The sequence below is a fragment of the Miscanthus floridulus genome, chromosome 10 (genome assembly GCF_019320115.1).
Source record: "Miscanthus floridulus cultivar M001 chromosome 10, ASM1932011v1, whole genome shotgun sequence".
NCBI classification, from domain to species: domain Eukaryota; kingdom Viridiplantae; phylum Streptophyta; class Magnoliopsida; order Poales; family Poaceae; genus Miscanthus; species Miscanthus floridulus.
In genome coordinates, this window is record NC_089589.1 from 109,901,656 (window position 1) to 109,912,022 (window position 10,367).

General features: G+C 58.8%; 1 protein-coding gene across 1 annotated transcript; it reads left to right on the top strand.

Annotated features, from left to right (window-relative positions):
* Window positions 1-6,302: 6,302 nt before the first annotated feature.
* LOC136489277 (uncharacterized) lies at window positions 6,303-7,166 on the top strand. The gene is made up of 2 exons (XM_066485962.1): window positions 6,303-6,379; window positions 6,761-7,166. Exons 1-2 carry the CDS (start codon window positions 6,303-6,305, stop codon window positions 7,164-7,166), a joined length of 483 nt encoding a protein of 160 aa, XP_066342059.1.
* Window positions 7,167-10,367: the final 3,201 nt, after the last annotated feature.

Sequence of the window (10,367 nt, forward strand, 5' to 3'; positions counted from 1 at the left end):
GTACATTGCCTCCTTGCCTTTGCATCTACAACCTCCGCCGCCAATCACCTAAGCCTCTCGCATCCGCATCTCAGCCATTGTCGAATTTGCCTCCACTCTCCCCAATCCTCCAATGGAGCCATGGTGCCGCTTCGATATCACCCTCCAGCGCCTGGAGGGCCTCGTTCATCGTGGTCTTCTTTGCGCTTGGACTGCCACCGAGGAGTGGCGACTACCTGACGATGAGGACGCACCATCTCCGCACGATGGCTATGTCATATCCTTCGCTCACTTCCATAAGCGGGGATTCACCACCCCTACCCATAAGTTTCTTCAGGGATTTCTACACTACTACAAGGTGTAGTTGCAGCATCTTAATCCCAACAGAATCCAACACATTGTGGTGTTCGTCGCCCTATGTGAGGGGTTCCTAGGGATTAGTCCCCACTTTGACCTATGGCAGTACTTCTTCGCCATCACCCTCCCGAAGAAGCAGGAGCTGAACGTGCTGATGGGATGTGTTGGCATTCAACTCCATAACAACTGCGTCAATGAGTATCCGCCGATGCGTCTGTCGACCTCCAACAAGGGGTGGCAATCGCATTGGTTCTATGTCAAGAATGACACAGCCACCCCCTTGCCAGAGTTCATCGAGCGCCTCATCGAAGAGGTCCTAGAATCATGGAGGAGGTAGGGAGTCCCGGAGAAAGAAAAGAAGAAAATCCAAGACCATCTTGCCACCGTCTAAATTCTGAAGGAGAGGGGCGTGATGGGGTTGGGGGTCATCGGCTCCTACCATGCATGGAGGGTGGCGCCACTGATGAGGCGCGCACTTCCCCTGCACATGATGGCACCGAGGCATCACTTGATGGGACGACGCTCACCGAGGGAGCACTCTCCCCCTCCGAAGTGGCGCAGCGCATCAAGGAGGCAATGGAGCCACCACAGATGACATTGGCGCTGTCCTTGATTTCGTATACCTGGTGCCAGGGCATCCCCTAATGTGGCCAGAACTAGGGTACATTGTCTTCATAAGTTTTCTTTCCTCATCCTCTTTTTTAATCAAACTTCCGACCTCTTGACGCTGATATTGAGATAGGAGGACTAGCCGAAGAAGCTCGTCTTATGGATCTTTTGGCTCCACTGTCGAAGGACCCGGCCGTGATGGCGACCAACCGCGCCGTGGCCGAGCGACAGCGGAAGGCGAAGGAGGACGAGCGGAGGAAGAAGCAGCAGAAGCTGCGCATGCGGGAGCACAGGGAGGAAACCGACAGTGATGATGATGATGACGAGGAAGAAGAAGAAGAGGTAGTTGTCGACACCGAGTGGGATGACCTGGAGAGCGAGGATACACTGACAGGTATCCACTCGTCCATGTAGGGACCCTTCCCATTTCATGCGGGAGGAAGTGAGTCTATGAGGACGGTGGAGGCAGGCCAAACTGTTAGCCCATCCTCAAAACAAGTAGGGGCGGGCGGATCAGCCACCGCACCCGAGGTGTCAGCAGAGGGGAGCGGCCCCGCCGCCATGCCTCAAGAGTTAGTGGGGGTAGGTGGATTGGCTAGGCGGATCTGCCACCACACCCGAGGTGCCGAGGGAGGGAGATGGCTCCGCCACCGTGCCCTCGAGTGTAAGAGAGGTGTCGGTGTTTTGGACCGGGGGGTCCTCAACCAACCAGTGAATTTGTACTGCGTGCCCCTAATCCTGGATGGTGATGCAAAGAGACACAAGGTTTATACTGGTTCAGGCAATAGGTGCCCTACATCTAGTCTGAGAGAGCGATCTTGTATTCCTTGCACCGAGGTGCTTGTAGTAGGGGTTACAAGCTGGGCGAGAGAGGGAGCTAGTCCCAAGTCTCTGCGTGGAGCGGCCATGAATTTCTTGAGATGTTGGTCTCAGGCGATGGGGAAGGGCGTGTGAGTGCGAGCGTTGTTTTGATTTGTTCGTGTCTATTCGTCTGTGCGCGTGCCTGTGTCTAGAAATGGCCCCGGTCACTCCCTTTTCTAGTCGAAAGGGGGGCCAGGGTGATACATGTGTTCGCTACGCAGCGTCCTATAAGCGGAGATGGCGTGTCCGAGCCCTGTAGCTTTCTACTGTGGCGGTATGGTCGATGGAGCGGCCCTATCCTTGATGTGCTAGAGCAATGCGCCAGTCACACCTGATCCTGTGCGACGTGGGAGCTCCAGTGATAGCTTGACGCAGGGTATGGCGGACGACATGCCGGTCGTTGTGCGTTGATGATGTAAAGAGCCGAGACTCAGTTGGTGCCGAGGCCGAGCCACCATGGGGGCTCGACGAGCATGAATCCCAAGGCTGCTGAGACCCTAAAGTGGATTGCCGAGGCTTGGAGGGAGCAGTTGGTCCTGCGCACTGATTCTAAGGTTACAGTGACCCAGACCTAACTCCCCACGCTGCGTCGTTCTAGGAGCAGGAGTTGGTGGCACAGTGCAGGACGGGCGTCAGGTTTGGGCACAGTGCTGAGCACAGTGGCCGATAACCCCTGCCTAGTCTTGTCTCCTGTCCCATCGGCCACTCTGCTGTACTGCGCCGATGTGAGGCTGACGCGACGTTTTGTCAGAGGAGTCGGTTGGGACGGAGGCGACGAGGTTATTGCTGAGCCGGACTCGCACGAGGTGGAGAATCGGTGCTTTGTCTGAGGCCCTTTGGGCGGGGTCTCGGGCGAAGCGGAGAGCCGTTACTTCATCCGAGGCCTTGCGGTTCGAGGCCTCGGGCGAAGGGGCCTCGGTCGACATGGGGAGTTGGTACCTCGTCCGAGGCCTTGCGGCGAGGGGGCCTCGAGCGAATCAGAGAATCGGCTGAGGCCCATGGTCATTACCTGGCTACGATACTTATGAGGTCTAAGCAGTTTTTTTGGTTCTTGCTTAGGGTACCCCGTTTTATGGTATCCGACAGTAGCCCCTGAGCCTCAGGGGGAGTGTGAGCACTCTGCCTGAGGTTTTGACGTGATTTGGCTCGTGGCAGTTCCTGGCGGGATGGTGTTTCATATTCGAGGCTTCGGTGGGTGCGCGCGAGCGCACCCGCCGGGTGTAGCCCCCGAGGCCCTGGAGGGGTGGTTTCATTCCTTTAGGGGCTTTTTTCCTTTTTGAGTGAGGGGTTTTTATTGCGTTCGTCGAGCCCACGATGCGAGTTCGGATCGCTGGATCTTGGCTTGGTGCAGGAAGAGCCCTCGAGCCTCAGCATGGAGCTAGAGGGCAATCAGGAGTTCCCCTAGCTTTTTTGTGCGGCCCTCGCGCATCCTTTTCATTCGGAAGGAGGGGTGGAGTATGCCATGCTACCCTCGATGGGCGTGAGCAGTGACACCTCTGGTGAGCTGTTATAGGGTAAGTCCGAGTGGAGGCCCGTGCCCCATTCGATAGGGGTCGGCTAGCGGTCTAGAGACACACTCCAAAAGTACCAGAGGGCTTCTCTAGTGGATCCCAGGGCCGTTCAATTGGCCTTGGGGGCTCGATGCCTCCCTACGGTGGGATCCCATTCGAAGACTTCCCTGTCGGTCTCGGACACGACTTAGGGCATCCCAAGTAATTGCTTGCTCAGGCCTCGGCCATGTACGGGCTCGCCCATAGTCATCCCTGACTCTGTTTGTCCTAGGGCAGCTATCAAAACCCTTGGGGGCCCAGCCTTCGAACCCCTGGACCGTAACGGGCTCGGTGCCCTTCGTCGCATTTTTCCGAGCCTCCGAGTGCGAGCTTAGGTTGCTTGTCTTCGTCTTGGGTGCAGTTTTTACGCGACCCTCGCGCATCCTTTTTAGAAGGAGGGGTTGTTTGCCGAGCCCTCGGGTATGAGCCTAGGTCGCGAGGTCTCGGCATGGTCGCAGGAAGAGCCCCCCTCTGCATGGAGCAAGAGGGCGATCAGGAGCTCTCCCGACTTTTTGTGCGACCCTCGCGCATCCTTTTCGTTCGGAAGGAGGGGTTGTTTGCCGAGCCCTTGAGTGCGAGCCTAGGTCATGGGGTCTCGGCATGGTCACAGGAAGAGCCCCCGAGCCTCTGCACGGAGCGAGAGGGCGATCAGGAGTTCTCCTGGCTTTTTATGCGACCCTCGCGCATCCTTTTCGTTCGGAAGGAGGGGTTGTTTGCCGAGCCCTTGAGTGCGAGCCTAGGTCGCTGGGTCTCGGCAAGGTTGCAGGAAGAGCCCCCGAGCCTCTGCATGGAGCGAGAGGGCGATTAGGAGTTCCCCTGGCTTTTTGTGCGACCCTCACACATCCTTTTCGTTCGGAAGGAGGGGTGGAATATGCTAGGCTACCCTCGGTGGGCACGAGCGGTGACACTTCCGGTGAGCTATTATCGGGTAAGTCCGAGTGGAGGCCCGTGCCCCATTCGATAGGGGTTGGCTAGTGGTCCGGAGACACACTCCAAAAGTACCAGAGGGCTTCTCTAGTGGGTCCCAGGGCCGTTTGATTGTCCCTGAGGCCTCGATGCCTCCCTACGGTGGGATCCCATTCGGAGACCTCCCTGCCGGTCTCGGACATGACTTAGGGCATCCCAAGCGATCGCTTGCTCGGGCCTCAGCCATGTACGGGCTCGCCCATAGTTGTCCCTGACTCTGTTGTCCTAGGGCGGCTGTCGAAACCCTCGAGGGCCCAGCCTTCGAACCCCTAGACCGTAGCGGGCTCGGTGCCCAGTTCCTTCGTCTAAAAGGAATCGGGTGGGGGATATTTCCCTCCCGTCGGCTGACAACGGCAGGCGCGCCTTTTGAGGTAGTTTTTTTGGGGAGGTGGAACAACGCCTACTGCTGCTGTGGTCAGACGTGACACGGTGTTAGCGGATGGGACATAACTGTGCGTGCGATTAATGAGGAAAAGGTGGGCGCGTGGGCGATAAAATCGGATCTAGATAACTGTACCAGATTTGAGGGAAACTTCCCCGATTTCGTCGCCCATCCGTTTCGCCCCCCTTTCTGCATAAATAAGTAACGAGCCTCGCCCCTCTCCTCCTTACCTTGCCTGCATCCACCTTTGCTGCCCTTGAGCCATTGCTAAGAACAGAGAGCGTCGGGGAGAAGAAGGGGGAAGGGGGAGGAAGAGAAGGAGAGGGCGAGCCTTACCGCCGTAGTTGCATTCTCCATCGTACTCATGGCCGGCGTTGTTCTCCTCTCGGCGGATCCTTGGGATCGGTCCGATGTATCCGTGGAGATGCTGTAGTCGCTCATCGACGAGGGTCTCCTCCGCCCGGTTACCGACCACAGCAGGCCAGAGTGGATTGCTCCGGGGGGGCGAGCCGGAGCCGAGGCCACACGATGGCTATGTTGTGAGCTTCGTGTCCTTCCATGAGTGCGGTTTCAGCCTGCCGATGGACCGGTTCATGCAGGCGCTCCTGCACTACTACGGCGTGGAGCTTCACAACTTCAACCCCAACTCCATCGCGTAGGCGGCCATCTTCGTCGCCGTCTACGAGGGGTACCTAGGGATTGCCCCCCATTGGGGGCTGTGGCTCCACCTTTTTCGGGCGGGGCATACCACCAAGCCAATAGGCACGACGGGCATGAGGAAGGTGATGAGGGCCGGCGGCTGCACTCTCCAAGTGCGCCAAGATCGGTGGCACCTTTACATCCTGGCCCAGCTCACGTCATCCAATCGCCGCTAGTACACCAGCTGGTTCTACCTCTGCAACGATGACGGCAGACTTCCCCCCTACACCGGGTGGGTCGTGGAGAGCCAGCCAGAGAAGTGGCGGTACAGCGTCCCGAAAGACGATTAGCCCAAGCTACAGCCGCTCCTAGAGGGGCTGGAGAGGCTTCGCAGTCATAGCCTTACGGCGGCTGTGGTCGTGGCGGCCTTCCACCATCGGAGGGTGCTACCGCTGATGGCTCGGCGACGGCACCTGTTCGAGATGACACCGGACGAGCCGATTGAGGGCATCCGGATGTCCGCTGTCCCCCTCTCCGACGAGGAGATTGAGAGTCGGGTGAGGGAGATGGTGGAAGGGCGGCTGAAGATCGGTGGTCTAAACCCCATCGTGATGCGCCTGTTGCGGGGGTACCTCTCCCTGGTAAGTCACGCACCGCTGTAGCCCCTGAGGCCTCCTCGCTCCTCGCCATTGCCTGTTCCCTTATTCGTGTTCGCCGTTTCTGCAGGGGATGAGGGACATGCAAGCCACCCCGCCACCCGTTCCCGAGGACACGGAGCGACGGGTGGCGAATCGGGCATACGCCGAGGCACAAAAGAGGCGGAAGGATGCCGAGGGGGGCAAAGCGCACGAGGAAGAACCTTGAGCGCGAAGAGCTGGAGAGACATTGCCAGAAGTAGAGGCACGAGGGTCTCCCGGTAGAGCCGTCTCCGTCATCGTCGTCGGTGGATCCTTCGAGCAATGACGACGCCAGCGAGGCAGGGCGGGGTCCCCTGGACCACCTCCCTGATGTTTGGGAGACAGCGCCCGGGGCATTGGCGAGTGGCCCGGCGTCTTCGGGAGGAGGAGGAGAGGGTGCCTTGGGGTCGGCGATCGCTAGCCCTAGGGCCGGGGCCAACACGCCCGAGGCACGGGTGTTAGGGAAGCACGCCATCAGCCTGGTGGGCTCGACGACAGAGGTGGAGCAGGCGGCGGCGGGGGCGACACAAGCGCCTCCGCAGAGGGTTGAGGGGGTGCCGGAGTCCGGCGAGGGCCGCCCGGCACTGGCGGACACGGGGTCGTGCCACCATCGCCGTTGCGGAGGAGGGACACGGTGTTGAAGCAGTTGTGTCTCCGTTCGAGGTGAGTGTTTTGTTAGTGAAGTTTTTAGCATCTCCCACTCATCCCTTGGTCATACGCTGACCGTGCTTTGCCTTTAGCCAGAAGCATCAGGCGGAAGTGCCCGCCCTGGCGCCACGTAAGGCGCTCAAGGTGAGCACCGGCTCCACTGCCCAAGGGGTGGTGGAGGAGCAGGCCGCCATGCAGCGTGGCGCGGCTTCGGCCAAGGCTGACCCGAAGGGGCCGGCCGTCCAAGGAGAGAAGGCTACCGAGGCGGCCGTGGAGCAGGCGGGGGAGGAAGTGCCTTCAATGGCAGAGGCCACTGAGGGCGAGACCGAGACCCCTAATGCCCCCGAGGCCGAGGTGGTGGAGACTAGGGCTCCCATGATCACCGAGGCCGAGGCGGCGGAGGCCGAAGCCCCCCGTACCCCCGAGGCTGAGGCGGTGGAGACGGAGGCAGGGGAAGTTTCGGTGCCGCCCCCGGTCCAAGACCTGCCGCCGTCGTAGGAGAGCGCCCGGGAAGCGGAGGTTCAGACGATCTCCTCCGCCGATGCTTCCTGGGGGAAGGAGGCTGCGGGCACCGAGGCGGCCAGCATCGCGGAGCAGGCTCTCCTGACTCCGGGTGAGGGGAGTTCGTCCCTTGTCTGGGTCCGACCTGAGCCCAGCGGTTGGGACTGTCCGCGTGTCTGGTGGTGGAGCCGGGACGATCCTGAGGGGGAGCCCCTGTTTGCCCTCGAGGACGTGGCTGAGGGGGGGCGTTGGGACACCTTTGAGTAATACCGCCATTTGGCAGAGCAGTCGCTACGGACGGCGCTGACCGTCGTGGCCGAGCACCTGCCCGGTGTTGCCCAGGTATGTGCTTTTCACACTTGCACCGCGTTGTCCTTCCTCCGAGCCCTCTCGTGGTTCTTTGACGTACGTTCTGCTCATCAGGAGCTCGAGGCCCGGTACCTTGGGAAATCATTGTTCCTCCGGTGGGAGAGGGACGTCTGGGACCAGCTCCGGCAGTAGAAGGACCTGCTCGCCCATGCCAACGAGCTTCTGTCGGCGCGGAGCGCGGAGCGCGGAGGACCTCCGCCTTCGCTGTGCTGATATGAAGGCCGAGGCAGCCACGGCTTGGGAGCAGGCCGCCCCTTTGGCGGTGTGGATCAAGGAGTTGGAGGAGAAGCTGACTCGGGTGACCGGCGATCGGGACACCTCCAGGTCCCGGGCTGCAGAAGCGATGGCCAACGCCAAGGCCACTGCTGGGTAGCTGGGTGTGGAGCAGAGGGCGCATGTGCTGATGAAAGGTGCCTTGGTAGAGGCCCTTAAGGTGGCCGAGGCCTCCCGGGTCGAGGCCTTAAAATTGAAGGAAAAGGCCGAGGGTGAGTCCTATTCCCCTTGTTTTATTTGTTTTTCTCGCGTTCGACCCCTGACTCCCTGACGTGATGTAGAACTGGAGAAGGAGGCCTCTAGGGCGGCCGAGGCCTCTCGGGTCGAGGTCCGGTGCTGGAAAGAGAAAGTCGAGGCCTCTCGGGTCGAGGTCCAGCGCTAGGAAGAGAAAGCCAAGGGTGAGTCCCGTAGGCCTCTTGCCCCTGTTTGGCTTATTTTCTTTTACGCTTAACCCCATCCTGCTTGTTTTGGCATAGGGTTGGAGAAGGAGGTCTCCCGGGTAACCGAGGCCTCTGTCGCAGTGCAGGCGGTGCTCGAGGCCGAGATCGAGGAGCACAACGCGTTGCAGAGCACCGCCCGTACCGTCTGCGAGGCCCTGGAGGTAGAGGGGGTCGAGTCGGGCAGCTCCCTTAGGAGCCGCTTGATTGCGTTGAGCAACCAAGCGCGCCAGTGACTCCGGGGGGTGTTGCATACGGGCGTCAAGCGCGCCCTGGCCGTCGTCTCCTCGCACTATGCCGGCATCGACCTCGAGGCCGTCAGTGACGGTTATGTCTTGGCCGAGGATGCTGAGGAGGCCGAGGAGGAGCTCATGAAGCTGGAGGAGGCGGCTGAGGTCCCTGGCACGGCGCTGGCCAGTTTGTTCGAAGAGGAGGTGATTCCTCCCTCGCCATCCGCCGACGCAGGGGACCCTGAGCCTTGACCTAGGCCAAAGGGGCCATGTAAACAGATTAGGATTTTGCGCTGTTGCGCCATAACGTTTGTGGCCGTTGAGGCCCCTTTTAGTACTTGTGTACATACGCTTTTTAATCATTTTATTGTATTTCCGAGCCTCTGTATGTCTCGCCTCTGATCATATCATTTGCAGAAAACTTCCTCGGAGCCTAAGCTGCCCCTCGGGTAAAAGGTGGTGAGGGAGTTGCCGTAGCCCGGAGGCGTAGGCCGTTCTCGTGGCTTGGCCAGCCTTTTGGCCCTAAGACAGACTTTCGTTCCTTAGATTTTTTTACAATCGATTTGTCAGAGCACGCTAGAGAGTTTAGCGTAGAAATGTATTCAAAAAACGATTAAAAATGGTGTCTGGGACTTAGGGGGGTTCCGCCTTCTAGCCCCCGAGGGAGGCTCGGTTCTACAAAGGCAGAGCCGAGTCTCCCTTGAAGCATTATCGTAAAGCCTTTGCCCTCTGCCCCATTTTTTAGACAAGTCCTTTGTAAAAAAAACTTCCTCGGAGCCTAAGCTGCCCTTCGGGCGAAAGGTGGCGAGGGAGTTGCCGTAGCCCAGAGGCGTAGGCTGTCTCGCAGCTCGGCCGGCCTTTTGCCCTCGAGGCAAACTTTTGGTCCTTAAGTTTTTTACAATCAACTTGTCATAGTACGTGACAGAGTCCCATCGATGGGGGGTTTCTCAAAAAATTAGAACAACTAAAGAACGCTTCTTTAATGTATTTTGAGAAACAAAGTATTACAATGCTTGGAAATTTAAGGGTAGAAATGACATAGCTGTTCTATGTTCCAAGCGTTGGTGAGGATTTCGCCCTTCTTGTTGGCTAGCTTGTAGGTTCCGGGCTTCCGCACTTGGGCGACGATGTACGGCCCTTCCCATGGTGGGGTCAGCTTGTGGTGGCCCTTGTTGCTCTGCCTCAGTCTCAGCACTAGGTCGCCTACCTTTAGGTCTCAGCTTCGAATGCGTCGGGCTTGATAGCGTCATAGGGCTTGCTGGTATTTGGCCGAATGTAGCAGCGCAACGTCTCGGGCTTCCTCTAGTTGGTCGAGGGCGTCCTCGCAGGTAGTGCAGTTGCTTTGCTCGTTGTAGGCCTGTAGCCTCGGGGAACCATATTCTAAGTCGGTGGAGAGGATGGCCTCGGCTCCATAGACCAGGAAGAACGGTGTGAACCCCGTGGCTCGACTCGGAGTGTTCCTTAGGCTCCAGATGACTGATGGGAGTTCGGCAAGTCATTTCTTGCCAAACTTCTTCAACCGGTTGTATATTCTTGGCTTGAGGTCCTGTAGGATCATGCCGTTGGCACGCTCTACTTGGCCATTTGTCCTAGGGTGTCCTATGGCCGACCAGGCCACATGGATGTGGTGGTCGTCGTAGAACGTCAGGAACTTGTGGCCGGTGAATTGTGTCCCATTGTCAGTGATGATGGTGTTTGGAACCCCGAACCTGTGGATGATATCAGTGAAGAACAGCACCCCTTGCTCGGATTTGATTCGACTGATCGGTCGACCCTCGATCCATTTGGAGAACTTGTCGATGGCTATGAGCAAATGGGTATAGCCCTCGGGGGCCTTCTGCAGAGGCCCAACCATGTCCAGCCCCACATGGCAAATGGCCACGTAATGG